Genomic DNA, 21,982 nt, shown 5'->3' on the forward strand with positions numbered 1-21,982 from the left:
TCGCATGTGTACACATACACACACACGCACACGCGCGCACACACGCCAACAAGAATAAAAATAACTCAGAGAAAATGGAATACCTGTACACTAATGTGAATGTAAAACGGTATGGACATTCTAGGTGCGTCTTACAGTTTCTTACAAAAGTATTTTTCATAGGATCCAATAATTGCACTCATTGGGCAGCAGTGGCTCAACCTGTAATCCCAGTACTTGGGAGGCAGAGACAAGCAAATCTCAATGAGTTCAGGCCAGTCTGGTCTACAGAGCAAATTCCAGGACAGCCAAGGCTACATCCCAGCACTTGGGAGGCAGAGGCAGGTGGATCACTGAGAGTTCGAGGCCAGCCTGGTCTACAAAGCGAGTCCAGGACAGCCAAGGCTACACAGAGAGACCCTGTCTCGAAAAACCAAAAAAAAAAAAAAAAAAGAGAAACCCTGCCTTGAAAACCAAAACAACACACACACACACACACACACACACACACACACACACACACACACCAACAACACCACCACCACCACCACCACCACCACCACCACCACCACCACCTAGATTCTTAGACTCAGATTGAAGGGAAATAAAAACCTACGTTCAAATAAAAATCTACATACAAATGTTTAAAGAAGCGTCACTTGTAATAATACCAAACTACTAAAGTTGTTTAAAATATAATGCAGGGGCTGGAGAGTTGGCTCAGTAGTTAAGAGCACTGGCTGCTCTTCCAGAGGACCTGGGCTTGGTTCCTAGCACCCACATAGCAGTCACAACTGTCTGTAACTCCAGTTTAGGGGATCGGATACCCTCTTCTGGCCTCCTCAAACACCAGGCATGCACTTGGTGCACAGACATACATATATGCAAAATATCCATACACATAAAAAATAATTTAATATTCAAAACATAGAATAAAAAATAGTAGATATGTAAATAGCCTAACGAATAACAGCTTTCTTAAAAAAAAAAAAAACAAGATCAACTATACATTTAGAGAAATGTCCAAGTTAATTCATTATTCTGCAATTGGTCATTAAAAGGGAAGAATTAAGCACTTATCTTGGTTTCCAGTTGACCTATGTTTCAATAACTAAAAACTCATCATTGAGAGTAATTTCTATGCATAAAAATCAACTAGCATATGTGGTGAGGCCCTGTGTTTGATGACCTGTACAAAGGACGGGAGGGAGGAAAATTGCAAGTAACAAACATGAAGATTAACAAAATAACTACATATATCCAATTTTCATACCTCTTGTTACACATTTTTTATTCTGACAATGATTATCACTGAATACTAATACCATTAATGAGAAGCCAGTGGGAAATCTTACCAAAAATTACCACTAGACTATGCATACTGAAATATTAACAATACAAAATATATTACACTACCTAGGGAGTAGTTATTTTTTTAAAAAAGATTCAAAATATAATCCCCAGTATTGTTTAAAACTAGAGATTGTAGTTACATGTTACTATGAAAAACCAACTAGACATACACAAATATGGAAGTCCTTTCAAGACAAATGACAGTTTCTTCAAAAATATCAGTTGGTAAAGCTAGGGATACAGCTCAAGTTGGTAAGAGCGCTTGCCTAACTAGCAAGCATAAAGCCCTGAGTTCAATTCTTAACACCCAATAAACCAGGCATGGTAGCAAACACCTGCATTCCCAGCAAAAGCCAAGTAAAAGCAGAAGGATCAGAAGCTCCAGGCCACCTTTGGCTACAGTTTGAAGCCAGCCTGGGACACATGAGACCCTGTCTTAAAAAATAAGTCAATAAGTAAATAAACAAAACAAAAACAATCAATTAAAGAAAAAAGGCAAGAGTATGAGAAAACTCTTCTTGATGAAAGAATTTTAGCTCCTTGGGCTCTGGCTTCGGTTTTGGAAAGATGGCTAAATGCACCAAGAAAGTTGGGCTTGTCAGGAAATATGGACCGCTATGGTGCCTCTCTGCAGAAAATGGTGAAGAAAACTGAAATCAGCCAGTACTCCAAGTACTCTACTTGCTCTTTCTATGGCAAGACCAAGGTGAAGAGACGAGCCGTTGGCATCTGGCACTGTGGTTCCTGCATGAAAACAGTGGCTGGTGGGGCCTGGACCTACAACACCACTTCAGCCATCACAGTGAAGTCTGCCATCAGAGACTCAAGGAACTGAAAGACCAGTAGAAGCGCTACCAATGAGACTTGCATAGCCTGCAGTAAGTGGGTTAATTTATGTAATTAAAAAAAAAGAAAGAAAGAATTTTAAAGGGACACAATGAGTGTTTAGATTCTGATTCAAACACTGAAAAGAGAAAGCTGGACATGGAAGTGACATCAGTTGTTATTAAAGCATTACTGCCAATTCTATTAAATAACACCAATGAAGTTATGAGGAGAACCCATCTCTAAAACAGCAACTCAGAGAAGGCTCCAGATGATTTCTTCTTCTTGGTATTCACACCTTCATATAACGTATCCATATTGTAGGATGGCCTATTGTAGGAGACTCACTTCAAAACCAACAGAACAAAACAATGGAGACCTAAAAGAGACCTACATCTTCCTAACAGACGCTCCCTAGTTGGCTTTGGTGAAGTAGAACTTGACTGGGTAAGAGACTTGGAGCAGAAGACCCTTCTAAATCATGCCCAAACTCTTGATTCTTAGCTAACATTTAATAAATGTGTAGTTTTAAGCTGTAATTTGTGGCAGACTGTTACTGAGGCAAAAGGTAACTAACACAGTGTGCCCTTCTTCATTCTTGATTAAGTATTTCGCAATGAAACAACTTAGTTTAAGACATACCAGAAGAGAAATAGGTAAGTGCAAACAGAAACTGAGCATTTTGGAATGCTATGACATTGAAAATAGTAGCCCGCTATAGTACCTACTTCAGATCACAAAAAGGAAAACTTGACTTGGCTTATTAACACCATGGAATTGAGCATGCTGGAACCTGTAATAATTTCCTCTAAGGAGTCAAAGCACTCTGGGGACACAAACATGCATACACAGTCCACAAACAGCAACCACTGGGAAAAGCATGCCAATGAGAGAAAATAAACATTCCGATGAAGGTAATAGATGAGAAAACTCTCACTGGTCAAAATCAAACTGAAAAATTATCTCATATATATCTCAACACTAAGAACTGCCCTACTCCAACCTAAAGCAAAAATGATTAAATGTGAACATGACTTAGGAAAGGCTTGCTGTTTTTAGTATATGCATTCTTTTGTATTAGACAAAAATAACAGTATACACAGAGGATGTATAAAGAATTAAGAGATCAAACTATTTCCCGCCACCCTAGAAAGATCATTTATATGTAGCTACCTTTACTAAAGTAATCATAATTCTAACTATCAAATTCTCAAATTATCTTCTCTGGGCTCTTTATTAAGTTACTGGGGCTAGAGCCTGACTTTTAAAATTAGTCTAGGGCTGGAGAGATGGCTCAGAGGTTAAGAGCACTGACTGCTCTTCCAGAGGTCCTGAGTTCAATTCCGTGATCATCTATAATGTGATGATCAATAATGTGATTTGGTGCCCTCTTCTGGCCTGCAAGTGTACATGCAGGCAGAGCACTGTATACATAATGAATAATTTTTTTTTTGAGTTGTAATGTAAGCCTCTGGCTTCCTTTATCTTTACAGTAGTCAAAGTAGTAAGAGAAAATGCTGTACCAAATCGGGAAATAAGCTTAAACAAGCAGACAGGGCTCTGATTTTAATCACCGAATTAAGTAAGCCGAAGTCCACTCAGACTGCGTTCCCTATGAATAAATTTTTTTAAAAAATTAGTCGAAAACATCTTAAAGGAGATGTGTTAGAGCAGGATAATGAACTGTAATGGGAAAGCGGAAGTAAGACAAACTGGGGAAAAGGTAGCAAGTGGAGAGAGTCCAAGAAGGATAATGAGGGATAAAGAATGTAAACAAAGTTCAATGACACATACATACACAAAACCAATATGAAACCCATAACACTGTATGCTAACCTAAAAAACAGTAACTTTTTCTGTTCTATCAACTCTATGTCATCCCTTTAGAAAAGATCATAAATTCCTAAACCTCTCATACTGTATGAGAATAGAGAAAACCCTTGAGAAACAGACTGATCTAGAATTGTCAGTACCAGGGCTGGACCAAAGCACCTCCTTGCTCAGTGTCCTATCCACTCTGCACTTCTCACTTCATGCCTCCTTTATTCTAGAGCTAGCCAGCCTCCCGCAGTGGAGCACAGGAGCTTAAACTGTACTGATGAAAGGCCAAGCCAACTTCAACTAATCCCAAGCTACTCACTCTCTGAAAACATACTCCCATGACAGTATCTGACCAAGACCAAAATCCTATAATACATTTTTTAAAGTACAGTAATTATTCCTCAGAAATACTTCAGAGTACTCACAAACATGTTACAAACTATATTAACTATTCTTATCTGAAAGGCAACAGACCAACCTTCAGAATCAAGGTCTCTTTACCCTTTACCCTTCCCAGCACATGAGAGGCTTTCTGTCACATCCACTAGCTTCCTACCTTGACTGGACCTGCCAAATGGGAAAATAATCTCCTGCAGTCTCTCACTGAAATTTCACTAATGAGCAAATACTATATTCTTATCACAGGAACAAAGACTGAACTCTGTCTACACTCCTTTCAAACACCACTTGTAGCTGGCCACAGTGGTGCATGCCTTTAATCCCAGCACTCTGGGAGGCAGAGGCAAGTGAATCTCTAAGTTTGAGGCCAGTCTGGTATACGAGGCAAGTGCAGGACAGCCAAGGATACACAGAGAAACCCTGCCTCAAAAACAAAACAAAACAAACAAACAAACACCACTCATCTTCTATTTTAATCCCATGTGGAATAATTTACAAACCACTGTCATCTGTTCTAAAGGCACAACAGATTTTTCTGCAGGACCCAGTATGCTCTCCGAGCCCACTGAGTTCCACTAAAAGCATTACTATTTTCCTAAAATAATTAATATTCCCCATTTCCTTCTCCTTTAGAAAAAAAAGGAGTCATTTATCGTGCTGCAGTAGTAAGCAGTTATAATGGTTTCCCCCAAGATTTGACTTTTCCCTTTTGCCTTATTTCCCATTAGTTTATTACAACAAACCTTCAAAAGATAGGGGAGTAATATCCCTAGGCACCTAAAATGCATGCTTTCCTTTCCTCATCAATCACTAAGAGGGTCATATGCACATCATTTTATAAGTAGTGCACACAAATTCAGAGTGTCTTACTTACCTTCAAATTATATAAAATGTGGGCAATTCGATGAGATGACTTTCAAGTCAAGTTTATTATAGCTGAATAACCAACATCCTTGCTCAACTATCAGACAACCGAGTCATCAATCTTTCCACCAGCAAGTAAAATAACAGTTTAAGGGCTAGAAAGATGGCTCTCAGGTTACCAAGTGCTTGCAGCTCTTCCAGAGGACCTGGGTTTTGCTTCCTGCACTCATGTCTAGTGACATACAACTCCAGCTCCAGAGGATCTGAGGCCCTCCCTTGAGTTCTAACAATGCCAGCACCAGCATATACACGTCACACACACATAAATAAAAATAAATCTTTAAAAAAGAATAGTTCAAGAACCACCAGGAGTGATGGCGCACGCCTGTAATCCCAGCACACTGGAAGGCAGAGGCAGGAGGATCTCTGTAAGTTTGAGGCCAGCCTAGTCTACAAAGCGAGTTCAGGTCAGCCAACGCTACACAGAGAAACTCTGTTTCAAACAAACAAACAAACAAACAAACAAGTTCAAGGCATATATGCTAGCATGGTCCTAACAAGCTGGCCAATATTTTTGAGACAAGTATAAGGATAGCCCAGTGACCTAGAGTTCTTCCCTCATGAAATATATATTCATCTGCCCCTTCTCAGTAAGGCACCTGCTTTCCAGTGGATAATTTGTTAGGCACATCCTGGTAGAAAGAAATTTTAAAATGCCAGCTTACACTGGCATTGGGAGCAAGTGCATTCAATGCCAACCAGTCTTTGTGGTGACCTGACAGGAAAAATTTCTGTTTACCATCTTGCATCTATAAGCTTAAAAGTATGGTATAAACAGCACAGTTATATGCAGATCTCCCAAACTTAGATAGCAGACCATCAGCCAATCAGGGTAAGAGTCCACACTCTGGAGGCTGCCGCCTCCCTCCACCTAGATTCATAAAAAAACACTCTCAGGAAGAAACTCCTGGTCCTTAAGTCACAGGCTTGCTTGAGCCTGCTTCTATTCTGGAGTGTACGCTATGCTTTCACTCTCACTTTTAATAAGTTTATGCTTTCACCACTCTCTTTTTGTCCTGTTCAATTATCTGCTAAAACATAAAGACCCCAGCCCCACAGACTGACATTTTCATAGCTCAGAATTCATTTTTACAGCTTTATTATACTTGTTGTGTTACTTTTATTATAGAAGAATGAATGGAAATAAAAATATAAAAGCCTATCAGTATTAACCCAACTGAAACTCTAAACTTAAGACTTTACTACCCTCAACTAAGCCATTCTACTGGACAAGGATGACTACAGCATACCCTGACATCACCCCTTCCCTTGATACAGGCCCAAGTGTTACCAGAAGTCAGTAAAGTACCCTATACTTTGGGGTAAAGATAGCCAGAAATATGAAAAGCTCTAATTGCAACTCAATGCTATAATATGGCAATAAAATATTTTCAATAATCTGTCTTCAAATCCACTGTTCAGTATCACAGCCTGTTGGAAATCATGACTTCAATGAATGCCAAAGACCTAGAAATATGATTTACAACTACCCAATATTCTAAGCTCTGGAGAAATTAGTTATTTTCCGCACTTTAAAAATTTATGTCTCAGCCAGGCATGGTGGCGCACGCCTTTAATCCCAGCACCCGGGACGCAGCGGCAGGCAGATCGCTGTTGAGTTCGAGGCCAGCCTGGTCTACAAAGAGAGTCTAGGACAGCCAAGGCTACACAGAGAAACCCTGTCTCAAAAAACAAAAAATAATTATTAATAATAATAATAATAACAATAACAACAACAACAACAACAATTATGGCTCAGATACTGTTCATAAACAACTTTCAACTCTTCTAAAAATCTTATTCATATTTCATATATAAACAATATAATTTTTGTTTGTCTTGAGACTGGAACTTGCTATATAGACTAAGCTGGCCTGAATCTCACAGAGATCCACCAGCCTCTGCCTCCTGAATGCAGAAATTAAAGGTGTGTCACCATGCCCAACCTTAAATAATGTAATTCTAAAAGTCAATTTTCAACCAATTTTCTCAGCACAAATAATGAGAGTATAAGAGTCTGTGTATGTGTGTGTGTGTGTGTGTGTGTGTGTGTGTGTGTGAGAGAGAGAGAGAGAGAGAGAGAGAGAGAGAGAGAGAGAGAAACAGAGAGACAGAGACAGAGACATATGCACATTAATAGATAGGAACAAATATCTTCAAGGATGAAAGTATGAGGTAAATATATACACAATCAAATATATATATCATATATATATATATATAACATATATTCTCAACAAAAATAAAGATAAAAGACTAACTTGCCACAAAAATTAGTACAACTAAATTAACAGCAAAATAATCTAATCCCATATGGTCGGTTTCAATGTAGGACATTTGTTTATGAAGTGATATCAAATAGTTTCTTAGGCACTTCTTTAATAACAAAGAAAAAAAAAGAACTGACAAAAAAAACCTGACAGTTCCTAAAATAGTTAACCACAGAAGTTCTACCCTAAGCATATCTGCAAAAGAAATGAAAACATTAAGTTCACAAATCAACATTAAGTTCTAAATCCTTCCTAAATAGTTCACCAACTGGGAACCAAACATTCAAATATATGAGTCTATGGGGGTTATTCTCATTCAGACCACATGGTCATGATCTTAATAATAAGACATACTAGTCATAGTAAAGTAATGTAATGATATTAAGTTACTAAATAGTAACAGTCATAAGCCAAAAGACTGACCTGAAACCCAATTATCTCCTAGTTTCTAAACATGCCTTAACATAAATAGATTTCCACAAATGTTCTAATAAAAACACAAGTAATATGAAATCATATTATAGGAATGGAAAAATATGATATATTTATAACAAAAATTAAATTTTCAACTCTAGACCTCATTAAAAAAAAACAACTTTAAAGAGATTTACAAATCAGCAAAACCAAAAGTAAGACATAACTAAGTAACTGCTAGTAAGCAGATGCTTGAATCAATGCTAAGATGACACAGGCCTGCAATCACAGAAAGGTGTGCGATACAATATCTTTAATACGCAGGAAGAAAGAGAAATCTAAGCTAGCTATAATTTAACAGTAAAACCTTCTGATCTTGGCTCGGTGGGTAAAGGTACTTGCCACCAAGCCTGGTGACCTGATTTTAACCCCTGGAATCTACACAGTGGGTGAAGAGAACTAACTTCTGAAGTCTGTCCTCTGACCTCCACACATTACTCTCTCCCACTCCCCCCCCCCAAGTGAATGAATGGATGAGTGGATGAATGAATTTAATTTTGAAAAATCCGTATGCTGGGCTGGAGAGATGGCTCAGAGCTTAAGAGCACTGACTGCTCTTCCAAAGGTTCTGTGTTCAATTCCGAGCAACCACATGGTGACTCACAACCATCTATAAGGAGATCTGGTGTCCTCTTCTGGCCTGTAGGTGTACATGCAGGCAGAACTCTGTATACATAATAAATAAATAAATCTTTTTAAAAAATCCGTATGTTGTTAAAGAGAAGCAGATCTATGAAAACATAAACCATGCGCAGTAAGAGGAGGGCTGGACAGGGGGTATCTAGTATGCATGAGGTGCTGGGTTCCATCCAGCACCACCAAGAAAACCTGAGTAAAGGTTACACGCAACAAAAAGTAGCTCAAATAAATCAGGTGAAACTACACCAAGTAGATTTTAAAGGCAGGAAACACAAAGTCATTATTAGAGATTAAAAATTTTTTTAAAGAGTAACAGCCCAGTTTGCTAGAAAGATAAAGCGGTTACACTTGTATGCACCTAGTAACATGACTTCAAATCCCATGGTTCTTAAAGAACTGAAAGGAAAAGCGCAGACTTAAAAACCATACCGTTACCTAGGTACACCTCTCTGTAATGAAAAAAAGAGAAAAAACTACAATCTAGTAAAGCTGGAGATGTAACTTAATGAAAGAGTACATGCAACTAGGCACGGTAGCACACACCTTTAATCCCAGGAGGCAAAGGCAGGTGGATCACTGTGAGTTCGAGGCCAGCTGGTCTATAAAGTGAGTCCAGGACAGCCAGGACTACAAGAGAAACCCTGTCTCAAAAACCCAAAGAAAGAAAAAAAGAAAAGAGTACTTGCCTAGTACACACAAGGACCTGGGTTCAATCACCTATGTTCTAAAGGGGCGGGGCGGGGATCAAGACAACAAGATGGCCAGTATTTAAAGCCATTTACATAGGGGCTAGAGAGACAGCACAATTGTTAAGAGCACAGGCTCAATTCCTAGCACCTACATGGTAACTCACAACTGCCTTTAACTCCACTTCCAGGGAATCTGACACCCTCTCACAGACGTACATACAGGCAAAGCACCCATGGACAGAAAATAAAAAGAATTATTAAACAAAAATAAAGCCATTTGCAGTTCCAGCCTACTGACCTGAGGAACCCATGTAAAGGTGCAAGGAGGGCGTGGCTTCCACAAAGTTGTCCTGACCTCCATGCAGGCCATGGCACATACATCATGCAAACACACAAAATAATGAAACTCAATTTAAAAATAAAGCCTAAATAGATACAGAACATTTGAACAGCATAATCCATAAACTCAACTTTCTAAACATACAAGGAAGATAGTATGTAAAAGAATAAAATATTTTCAAGTATACATAAAATTTATCAAAATGCTGAGCCATAAAACTAATCTCAGCAAAGGTATGAAATTAGTCAGAGAATGCTCTCTAAGAGCAGAAAAGCTAAAAAGTTAACCTATTAAAGGAGCCTGGTGTGATAACCTACCTTTAATCCTAGCACTCAGGAGCCACAGACAGGTGGATCTCTGAGTTTAAGGCCAGCCTGGTCTACAAAGGCTAGCCAGCCAAAGCTAGATAGTGAGACCTTGCCATAAATAAATAGACAGAAAGAAAGAAAAAAAGAAAGAAAGAAAGAAAAGAAGAAGAAAAAGAAAAAAGAAAACAAAACAGAAGAAAGTAACTAAAGGATCCCCAATGTTCAATATTAAGCAATAATGCTAGGCACAGTGGTCCAGACAGGACAGCCAAAGAAGAAATGAAAGTGAAATTTGGATAATGTTATGGCTGAATGATAAAGAATTTATGCCTAAACTTAAGGGGCTACTAATCTATACATAGAGAAAATCCCACAGTCTTCAACACATACATGAGAACTCACTCTCCAATTCTCATTACCTGTCAATCCAAAATATATTATTCTAGGGTATCTCAGCAACTTCAGAGAGGAAGATTTCAGACCATTCAGATCAATTCCATATGAAGATGAAAGTGGCCTTCTGTAACAGGAATGGGCCCCCTGACTGCTGTGTGTGAATGCCTGGCAGGTGGCACTATTAGGAGGTGTGGCCTTGCTGGAAGGAAGTGTGCCACTGCTGGGGTGGCTTTGTGGTCTTCTATGCTCCAGCTAAGCCCAGTGTGGCACTCTCTCTCTCTCTCTTCCTGCTGCCTGAGGATCAAGACGTAGGACTCTCAGCTCCTTCTCCAGCACCACGTCTGCTTGCACACTGTCATGCTTCCCGCCATGATGATAACAGACTGACCCTCTGAACTGCAAGGCAACTCCAATTACATGTTTTCTTTTATAAGAGTTGCCATGATCAACATGTCTCTTCACAGTAATAAAACCCTAACCAAGACACTTTCCTTTCTGCATATTTTCAATGATGGAAAATTTTAATGGGTAACATTTATTTTATGACATAAACCTATTTAAATAAACTGCATTCTTTTACCTGTAGGATAAATATATTTAGCAGCCTATAAACAATTATTTGACTTGAAGGACTCTACAAACACTCATCAGTCAAGAAGTTTATATACAAGTGATCTTTCTAAGAGTATTATCCCAAAGAGAACTGATGAGAAAAACTACTTTCCCAAAATACACCAATATTACAAACAAAAACTACCACATTAGAGGGCCACAGGGCAATACAAAAAAAGACATAATGTGGGAAAGAAACTTCTAAGAGGGTGATGAGGGTTATCAGAATCATCATGTACATATGTGAATTATCAAAGAATAAATTTCATGAATTTTATATTTACTTAGTTTAAATGTCTTTCATTGTATGTATGTTTGTATGTGCCTTTGTCTATGAGAATGAGTGGCCACACAGGCCAGAAGAAGGTGTTACATACAAGAGCCACTATGTGGGTGTTGGAGACTGACCCTGAGTCCACTGGAAGAGCAATGAGCGTTCTTAACCACTGAGCCATCGCTACAGCCCCTAATCATTTCTTCTTTAAAGAAGACAATTCAACTTATAATACCATTAAAAAGAAAATAGCAATAAAATTGACAAAAAGAAAACATAGAAACTATTAAACCCTGAAATAAAGAAAGCATAAATAAATGTAAAAAAAAAAACCCAACCCTATTATTTTTTTTTTTTAATTTTTTTGAGGCTGGGGAGATGCTGAGCTGCTGCTACATAAGCACAAGGAATTTCTCAGGCCCAGATCCCAGCATGCACATGGAGAGCAGATGTGGCAGCACTGGAGGGGCACAGGGAGGGAAAGCCCAGCAGCTCACTGGCCAGCTAGCCTACCCTAATCAATAAGACCCTGGCTCAAAAAGAAAACTGTGAGGAGGGGAGGGGAGACAGCTCAGCAGGGAAAGGTGCTTGCCACCAAGAGCCACAAAGATAACGCAGATGTCAATGTCCTATACTAGCCTAAATAGACAGATCAGTTCCATGAATGTTCTTTTCTAAAGGCCTTTATCACAGATTTAACAACAAGCAATAATCAGAGATCTTAACTGCTTTCTTTGAAACATTCTATATACATTAAAATCTACACCTCTCACTTCTAAACCATCAAAATAGCTCAGCAGTAAAATACAGGCCCACAAGCCTGATGACCTGCATATAATACCCAAGACTCACATGGCAAATGGGCAGAACTGCCCCAAGTTGTCCTGATTGCCACAAACACATTGTGACACATGCGCACACACACATCATCATCAGTAAAAATGTGACCAAAATAGAAAAAATAAAAAACAAACAAACAGAAAACAGAAAATCTCTCATTTCCAAAGGTAATCTCTGAATGACTGAAAAACAAGAGAGACGGTTATAAAGCATTGCAATACATATTATCTGCATATAAAACATCAAGAACTCCCTGTATCAGGCCCAAAAAGCTAATGCAAATATTAGAGTCATTTGTTCCTCTACCAATTTTTTTCCTAGACAGGATCTCACTATGTGCCTGTAACTGGCCTCAAACTCACAGAGATCCACCTGCCTCTGCCCCCAAGTGCAAGGCTAAGGAAAGAAGGTTGGCTTAAGTTGAAGGTTAGCCTGGATTACATAGTAAATTCTAGGCCAGCCTGGGCTATAGAGGGAGACCTTGTTTCAGACAACAAATGAAACTGAGCTGGATGTGCCAGCCTTTAGTATCAACACTCAGGAAGCAGAGGCAGGAGGCCAGCCTGAACTATATAGTGAGTTCCAGGACAGACAGAGTGACATAGTGAGACCCTAACTCAAAACAAAACAAAACAAAAACAAATAATTACCAAAAAAAATGTTTCTAAAATACCAAGAATGATTAATAAATTAGCTTAGGATTCAGCAGTCTACAGAGATCAGAAAGAGCATAAACCAATACCTTCAATCCAGCCACTCAACACACAGGAACTCAGAAGTAACTAAAAACCATTCCCTAGTATATAAATGTATCCGTGCATGTGAATTAAAAGGGGAAAAAAGGTATCTAATCTACTAAGAAAAAGTCTATTATATGGACTGAGCATCCCTTAGCCAAAATGATTGGGACAGACTAGCTCTGGTTTTGGAGCTGTTTTAGGTTTTGGACTTTAATGACTAAGAATCTCTCTAATATAGAAATTAAAAGTCCAAAATGTCCCTAAATCCATACGCTTAAAAATCCAAAACATAGGCACTCAAAAACACCTGTCTCAGAACAAATAGGTTTTCAAATCAGAGAAACTCACTTATGCTTAGTACACTAAAGACCGAAGAGAAGACATGAAACACTGAGCTGCAGGCGATAAGCAGACACATCTAAAGGATGGCTAGCAATCACTGCATGGGGCATCAACGTAGTTACATTTGTTTCTGTGGATGTTTAGAAAGTATTCTGATTATAAGCTTTGGGCATTTTTGCAATGAGAACAAAGCACCTACTTATTTTTTAAATGTGATTTTTTTTTAATTAGTTGAGTTGAAATAAATTCACCTATCCTAATCAAATGCTACTTACTATTAAAATTATTTAATTCATTCAATAATAAAAATTGAGAATCATTCCCCATCAGCAGAATTACCAAAGATGTAAACCAGTGTTTCACAGCAAACCCACAGATATCAAGATAAAATGCCTCCCACTTCTAACTTAGAGCAGTGACATCATACACTGAAGAGGCAGCAGGAGCTTGTCCAGGACAGTCAGAAAGCCCAGGGCCAGAGCCCACTCTCCCCCGATGCTTTCAACTCCCAGGCCTAAGAAAGTTAACCCCTCTAAAGCGCAGGTTCTCCAGCTGTAAAATGTTATATTGTATTCATGTTTCTGTTTGGAGTGAAGAGGAAATCTAGGAATAGAAGATACTTAGTAACTGCTTGCTCTTGGTAGGGTCATGGGTAGTGGTTTTAAACAAGAACTCGCCATGCCTCTGGAAAGCTGTATGAGGTGAGCAGATATCTTACACATTGATCTCAGCTTCCTCATCTGCAGGTTTGTGCTTAAAATTAAACAAAACTATATGAAAAATGCATCTCACCAACACAAGTACTCAATAAACTATAACCAAATTCATTACAATGTTCAACAACAAATATCTGAGAATGAATGGGGTCAGAGATGGATAAAATGTGTTTACAGTTAGTGTGCTCAATTCTATGAACTATCATGTACCTCTCAAATTCCAAAATTTATGTAATTCCAAAATTAGGTGTAACTTTCAGAAAAAAAGTAAAATACAGATAAGTTTAAGACTTGGGGGTGGGGGGGCTATGCTATGTGGTATATGAGTGTCTATGGGTACAGATTAGGACATGTAGTATGCTAGGGAAAGCCAGAGAGGCCAGAGGGTGTGTCCTACTCTATCATCCGCCACCTTGTTCCTTCTAGACAGGGTCTCTCACTGGTACCCAGTTAGCCCCAGGGATCCCCAGTCTCTACCCCACCAAGAGCATCAGGGTGGCAGGTGCGCCATACCGGCTACCGCTGCTAGGACAGCACTCAGGTCCTCAAGCGTGTACAGGAGACATTCTTAACTGAGTCATCTCCCCAGCACTTTCCATGTCTTTAAACAAGGAAAACACACATGCCTTTAACAGAGTTCCTTCCAAGCTCTGAATTCTTATGCAAACACCTGGGCAGACGCAGTAAAGAGAGCACACTGTGGCGCAGATCCTCTGGATTCAACTCTGGCCTCACCTAGGTGGATGACCACAGGCAAATTCGAACCTCTCCAAGCCTGTTTCCTCATGGGAAAACGGAGATTTGGGGCAGGGGTAACAGCCCAGGCTGACCTTACTTTACTGTGCAGCTGAGGATGACCTTACACTTGAATCTCTGCGTCTGCTCCCTAAGTGCTGGTGTCACAGGCGTCTCCTACCAGGCCAGGACCAGCTTTTTGGGATTCTTTAAAAGACTGGTAAGGATTAAATGAGTTAAAACACTTGAAGCATTCATAATAAAGATCAGCATGTGAAAGGCATTAAGTTTCACCATTTTTTGTAATTATTACCACCACCCCAAAATGCCTAGATTTCTGTCAATAAATATTTGCTGTTTGTTTGCTGTACAATTTCAACAACAACAAAATCATCACACCTGCATAAGACAGACATTACATAATGCTTTTCACTGTTTCACCCCATTAGAGGTAGTTTTAAACACACACACAAGTTTTTAAAAGTCAATACCTTTCTTAAACTTCCTGTCACGCAAAGTTATAACATCCATACTTGAGGACATAAGTTCAGAACCAGGAATCTTACAATTTAAGCAGACACACTCACCAACCTGCCTGACAAGAGTCTCAAACTCAAGCTGCTACACTCAACTACTCTCCTTCAAAGGAAAAACTTCAGATTACTGAACTCTAAAGTGCTTTAAAAATAAAAACTACATTTTTGAATTGAAATTTTAAAATAAAAAAACATATTTTGAAATACCACTGGGATTAAACAAGATACCCCAAGTGCAAGGACAAGCTATGTACACATATCACATGCTATTTTCTCGACGGCCATAGGAAACCTGTAGCTATGGCTTTTTCTCCCAGTCACATTCTAACTGCAGCAGCAGATTCCGCCCACCCCAAACCAGAGTCTGGTTAAAGCCACTGTCCCACCGGGTCAGCTCCTTTTAGAAATTCCTTCCTCCTTAACACACCCACACAACAGGTCACTCAAATGCGATTTGGGATATCCAAGCCCCGTGCCTACACCAGAAGTTTAAAGGAAAGATGGACAACCTAAACTGTAAGTAGTTTAAATCAAGACGGGGGTGGGGTTGGGGGGACGCAGGGGCAGGACGCGGGGGCAGGACGAGGGGGAGCGGGGCGGGGGGGGGGGGGTGAACGTCATTCGAGGTAGTGACTCCAACAAGTCTAACCTACACACAAGGAATGTTCAATCGCTTCAGATTCAAAGAGGAGTTACTCAAAACAAACTAAAAAGCCAAAAACAAAAACAAAAACAGACAGTGGTTCACGAACATACAGCCGCACGTGAACTTCAGCTGAAGGCCCGTGTTTATCCAGCTCACCCTCACATTAAAAGTTGGGTTCCAACATCAATCAGGGGATGTGGCCATGGACTAGCCATCAACAGGCCACAACCGGCCAGATCAGACCACAGGTCAGCCCTTCAGTGCCAACCCTTGACCTGCTGAATAGGAGGGCGGGTTGGCAGTCAAGGGAGAATCTTCTGGCCGCAAGCTTCACTTGGGAGAGTCCCGAGTGACTTGAGAAATCAAATCTGAACGAACGCGAGGAATTTTTAAAAACACAAATGGAGAACAATCATTGTTCCGTACGCTCCGGGGCTGTGGTCGTTTTTATTCGTACAGCAACACAAAACTGCACCGGCTACTTGTTTTGTTCATAAAGCCATCCCTGCTGAGACGCTGGTTCGCCAGGGCGAGCGGCGCTCCCCTAGACCTGCCTGCCTCCCCGATCTTTTTCAGAACTTCCAACCCCCCAAAGCCAAGACGCCCCTTCGCCAGTCCTCCAAGTTCTCGCCAGGATGAAGATGGGCTCCCCCCAACTTCGCCTCCCGCGGCTCCTGCGGGGCTGAGCACTTCTGATACGCGCCCAAGGAACTCCGAGGCTGCAAATCCCAGCGAGCGGTCGTGGACGGTCCGGGCCCCCGACGCCCCGACCACCCCAGACGGCGGGGGCGGCTCGCCCGAGGCCGGACCCCGCGCCCCGCTCCGCCTCAACCCCCGCGGCGCAGGCCCTGCCTCGCCGCCGCCCGGAGCTCGCCCCGGGGGCCCTCCCGCTGGCCGCGGCCCGCCATGCCGGAGCTCCCGGAGGCCGCGGCCGCACCGAGACGCCCCGGAGGAGGCCGCGCGTTCCCCTCACAGGCCCCGCCTGGGCCTCTCGGCTCCGCTCCCCCTCGTCCGCACGCTCGGCCGGGCCGCGCTCCCGCCGAGCGGCGCCGACAGCTCGAGCGCGGGGCCCCGCACTTACTCGGGAAGGTAGGTGGAGGAGAAGGAGCTCCACTTGTGCAGCGCGTAGGGCAGAAGCCGGCACTCCGGCGCCGCAGCAACAGCCCCGCCAGCCGCCATCTTGTCAGCACCGTAGCGGCCGCCGCCGACCGCCAGCCCCGCCGCCAGGAGGAGAAGGAGGAGGAGGAGGAGGGCGGGGACGTGGCCTGCTCTTAAAGGGGCCGCGCCGTGAGCCCAACCGCCAGGGCCGGGGCTGGCTGCTCCCGGAGGCCGCTTCCTGAGGTTTCCCACGCTGTCCTTTTCTAACTGACCCACCCGAGGAGGCTTTTCTGTGAGCGTGGAGGAGGAGTGGCACAGAGGACTTTTTCTTACAAGCGCGCAGGTAAAGACAAAGCCTATCATGTAGGGGGGATGGCGGGGGAGGGGGGGATCTTAGTTACAGAACAAGAAGGGAAAATTACATCGGCTTGAGAAGGGGCTACCTATGCGACTTTGAAAAGCACCATCCTAGCCGCTTTATAAATCCTTTAAGGAAAACAGCAGCGAGGAGAATTGAAGCGCAGTAATAATGTATGGCCTTTGTCTCTGGAGTTGTCCTGGGGTAAAAATGTCCTTGTCACTGTGGTCAGGGGGTCAGGTGGAGGCAAGAAAGGGAAAAAGCTAGTGTGTGTTCGCTTTCAGTCTCCAATGTCCTTCGTCGTTAACGTTTCTTGCGAGGCCTCGCCTACTAATATTCTTGTGGCATCGGTTTACTCAGAAATGACATTCACTCACATATCAGGAAAATGTCAATTGTGTCAGTTGGTGAATCTGCTGCTTTTTTTTTTTTTAAATAGCCCTGGCTGTCCTGGAACTCCATAGTGCTATAGACCAGGCTGGCCTCGAACTCACAGAGATCCACCCACCTCTGCCTCCTGAGTGCTGGGTTTAGAGGCGTGTGCCACCATGCCCGACTTGCTTTTTAATTTTAACATAAATTTAGCCCAAATGTTTGGAAAGAGAGAAAGAGATGCTTTAGAAAAGGCCGTGTCCTCTTCGGATGGACTACGGAATGTACCCCCTCCCCCAACACACACAGTTCAGAAAGCCAGGCGGGCGTCACCCCAGCTTCTAATCACAAACGGAACACCTGGGCTAACTGTGTGGCAGCCTTCGAGAGAGCTCCTTTCTGGTACCTGTCCGGCAGGGTTATAAATATTCATTTCCTCGCTTAGCCAAAAACTGTCACTCCTTGCCTCAGAGGTCGGGCTCCCTGAAGTTTGGCTAGTACCACGGAAAGACTCCAGCCAAGAGTTTCTCAATAAATGATCGGGTGAACCAATGGTTATGATCACTAACTTGCTCATCAATCAATCAGCTCTTTCCAATTCTTTGTTGGCTCCCTCTGCACTGGGGAAGCTTTAGTCAGCTAGGCCGTGAGTATACCCCTCCCCATACCACCCCCCACCTCCTCACCCCACTCCCACCCCCACCCCCTCTCTAAGGTTGCATGAGCTTTAAGGGGCAGGCTTGGCTGGGAAAGGCCATGAGCCCCTGAGGGCTCTAACCCCAGTGACTTCCGCTGGAGAAGTCCCCAAACTGGAGGTGATTAGCTACCTCTGAGAAATTATCTTGGAGGAAAAGGTTCTCTCTAAAGGGAGAGGAAATGTTGGGGATTCTCCCCAGTTAGTTTGAGGACTCACACATTGCTAATGCCTCTTCTTACCTCACTCTTAATAAGTCCTTTTTAAAAAAAAATTTTTTTTTCCAAGCATGGAATTATATAGTTCCTGATCAAACTTCGTGGAAAAGCAAGTGTAACCCAATTATTCTTATTGAGATTATGATTTAATTACATATCTCCTTTCTCTTTTCTCCCTCCAAACCTCTTCAAATTCATGGCCACTTTTTCCATTAATTGTTACTGCATATATGTTCTTATATAAAAATATTTATTCCAAAATATAACCTGTTGAGTCCAGATAATGCGACCTTTGTGTACGTTTTCAGGTGTGACCACTGGCACTGGACAGCCAATCGGTGTGTTCTTCCCTGGGGAAGGCCACCTCCTCAGCTCTCCCCACTGACCTATGGTTCCTGTAGGTCCAAGGCCCTGTGGCCTTCTCCTGGCCCCCTGCCCCCACCCCACCGCCATGCACTTTTAAATCAGTTCTTCTTTTTTTTTTTTTTTTTTTTTTTTATTTATTATGTGTAGAGTGTTCTTCTACACATGTACACCTGCAGGCTAGAAGAGGGCATCATCAGATCACATTACAGATGGTTGTGAACCACCATGTGGTTGCTGGGAATTGAACTCAGGACCTTTGGAAGAGCAAGCGGCGTTCTTAACCTCTGAGCCATCTCTCCAGCCCTAAATCAGTTCTTCTAAGTGTTAAACTTTCACTGTAACTTTTTTTCTGTTTGGGGGGCAGGAAGTGGGGGGGGGGCTCATTGTTTTCAAGTCAGGATCTTACTGTGGAAACCTGACTGGAGTTTGCAGAGTGCCGGTTGCCTCTGCTTCTCTTGGGGACTGGGACTGCCACCCTTAGATCATCTGTGGCTTTCTATTCCCGTCCATTATAAATGGCTTAACAACCGGCCCTTCCTCAGCCCTCCAGCATGTGCTCGCTCTCTCCTTTTTCTGCTTTCTTTTACGCACCTCTCCCCCCCCCCCCAACCCACTACCCACCCGGGCAGTAAACAAACACTCCCAATTGCTCCTTCCTGTGGCCTGCATCCTGTCTGTCCCCAGGCTATCCCTGCCCTGGGCTAGCTCCCACCCCACATTTTACCTGGCTGGTTCTTCAGGCCATTTTATCCCCGGAAAATCTTTCCTCATCACCTATTTTAAGATGACTTGACATGTTCTTTCATTTCCCTCAATCCCCTGAGTTCCCCCTCCGTAGCCTAACAGTCATCACAATACGTTTCTATCTCCTTTGTGTTTCTCTGTGCTGTAAGAGAACTGCCGTGGTGGTAGGAGCCATGTCGCTGTGTACTGGAGTCTCCGTGCACTGGGCGCCTGATTTGTAGTATGTGCTCAGTAAGTGCTTACTGAAGGACAAATAAATTGTACTGAAAGAGTTTCACTTAAACGCTGTGCATATGTGTCCCTTAGGTATGGTTGCCAAGCACAGCACAGAGAACTAGGAAAGCACGGTGTCCTATAACACAAAGTTCACAAAAATGTAAAGTATCCCCGTGTTAGTAGAAACACAGTCAGATGTATTGATAATGAGCCCAAACTGTGTAGAAGAAGTGGGGACTCAAGAAACTGCAGACTCCGCAGGTGATTGCTGACAAGCTAGACTTCTAGGCATCCATCTTTACTCTCCTCTGCCTTTGAGGCATGACTTTAGGTGACTGGGGGGGGGGGGGTTCCAGAGATGCACATGGAAGGCCTGGAACTGCCAGCAGTCACCCTGCACCGATGGGGCCTATTATAAACCATCACAGAGCATGAGGCTCTTCATTTTTCAGGGACCAACAGTGCGATGGCAGCACACAGTGCCAGTGACCCAGTCTCCTTGTCCCCCAGAGGCCTTCGTAATACATTCGAATACTTCTCACACAGGGTGGGTAGCTCATAATGTTGGGGGTTGTGAAGGCCACTCTCTTCCTCCCTCACTGCGAGGCAGACATACTGAGAGGAGCTGTGACGCTGCCCTATCCCCTCTGCCCACCGCCCCACATCCCCAGGTGCTAGGGAGACAGTGATGAGCAGAGGAGCAGGACAAGCTCTACCCATGAAGCTCACAGTCTCTGTGAGGCCAACACTTATAATAAGTCACCTAGGTAATCTCAGTCTGAGTTAAAGGCTAAAAAGAGACTAATCCAGAGTAGTTTTTACATTGGCTCTCCTTACAGAGGTAATATTTGAGCTCCTGTCTATATATTGAGGAAGAAGCAACCACTGGAAAAGACTGGCTTTAAAAAATAAAAATAAAAAAAGTCCAGGCAAAGCCTGGATCCTTGAGTGATGCGATGCTTTACCCACAGAAATGCAGCCACCTCGAGATGCACACAGGCTCTCTTTGGGTCAAGAGCTCACTCTGTTTCATCGTAATTCTTCCCACGTGAATCGGGAATGAATTTATTCAACTATGGAGCACTATTCAAATATCCAGTGTAGCCAAGTAATAGTAATAAAGGCCACGAGAAATACAAAGCCGATCAAACACAGCCGAGTCTGTGTTTATGCAAAGGACCAATCGGCTGAGGGCAAAAGGCACTTCCTTTTTGTGAAGTTGAGGATTTCATAGTTGTTAGGCTTGGTAGGTTATACGCTGCCATGACAAAACACTTGAGAAGGGATTAATTTATAAAGAAAAGAAATTCATTTCTCACAGTTTCAGACACTGGCGGTCCAAAATCAAGAGGCCACCAAGTTTTGTGTTTAGCGACAGCCTGTCTTTCTGCTTCTAGGATAGCTTATGTCCTTTGGAGGGGAGAAGTGTCGCATCATAGCATAATGGAAGAGAAGGGGAAAGGAGCCTAACTAGTTCCCTCCCACCCTTTTTATAAGAGTGCCAACCCCAGGGGAGGGAGTGGGAGGAGGGCGTGTCTATGATTGGGATGTAAAATGACTAACTAAATAAATAACTTTTTAAAAAAGGAAATCTAGTGTTATAGCGTTTAATATAATGTTGTGACACATTGTAACATTAAGGGAAATGAAAATCTTGTGGGGAAATTTTAGTAGGCTACTGCATGCTTATATGTAACTTAAAGCCAATTCTTGTTATTTCCTTTTTAAACTAAGGAAATAACAGGTTTCCAAAATATTTTGGATTAATATGGATTTCTAAATGATGATTTTTCTCCTAAAAATTTAGGTAAAAGACACATTTAAAGCCAGGCGTGGTGACACACACTTTTAATCCCAGCATTCGGGAGGCAGAAGCTGGTGGATCTCCTTGAGTTTGAGGCCAGCCAGGTCTACAAAGTGAGTCCAGGACAAGGCTACACAGAGAAAACCCTGTCTCAAAAACAAACAAACAAACAAACAAAAACAAAAACAAAAAAACAAAAGCAAACAAACAAAAAACAAAACAAACACATTTAATAAATTAAATCATATTTGATA

At 42.2% G+C, this 21,982-nt stretch overlaps 2 protein-coding genes and 1 long non-coding RNA gene across 3 annotated transcripts in view; 2 read left to right on the forward strand and 1 right to left on the reverse strand.

The window, feature by feature from the left end:
• MKLN1 (muskelin 1) overlaps positions 1-17,109 on the reverse strand; it is a 125,908-nt gene extending 108,799 nt beyond the window's left edge. The window contains exon 1 of the mRNA XM_084786347.1: positions 16,940-17,109. Within this exon, the coding sequence (XP_084642473.1) occupies positions 16,940-17,037 (98 nt within the window). The 5' untranslated portion in view covers positions 17,038-17,109. The remainder of the gene's footprint in view (positions 1-16,939) is intronic.
• Positions 943-6,029, forward strand: LOC311600105 (large ribosomal subunit protein eL43-like). The gene has a single exon (XM_084786409.1). The coding sequence runs from the start codon at positions 1,940-1,942 to the stop codon at positions 2,165-2,167; it is 228 nt and encodes a 75-aa protein (XP_084642535.1). The 5' UTR covers positions 943-1,939; the 3' UTR covers positions 2,168-6,029.
• A 55-nt stretch (positions 17,110-17,164) lies between the features above and the next one.
• Positions 17,165-21,982, forward strand: part of LOC311600108 — a 48,183-nt gene continuing 43,365 nt past the window's right edge. The window contains exon 1 of the long non-coding RNA XR_014780146.1: positions 17,165-17,291. This is a non-coding gene — a long non-coding RNA (uncharacterized lncRNA). The remainder of the gene's footprint in view (positions 17,292-21,982) is intronic.

The sequence above is a fragment of the Acomys minous genome, assembly GCF_964271855.1.
Source record: "Acomys minous genome assembly, chromosome: 6".
NCBI lineage: Eukaryota > Metazoa > Chordata > Mammalia > Rodentia > Muridae > Acomys > Acomys minous.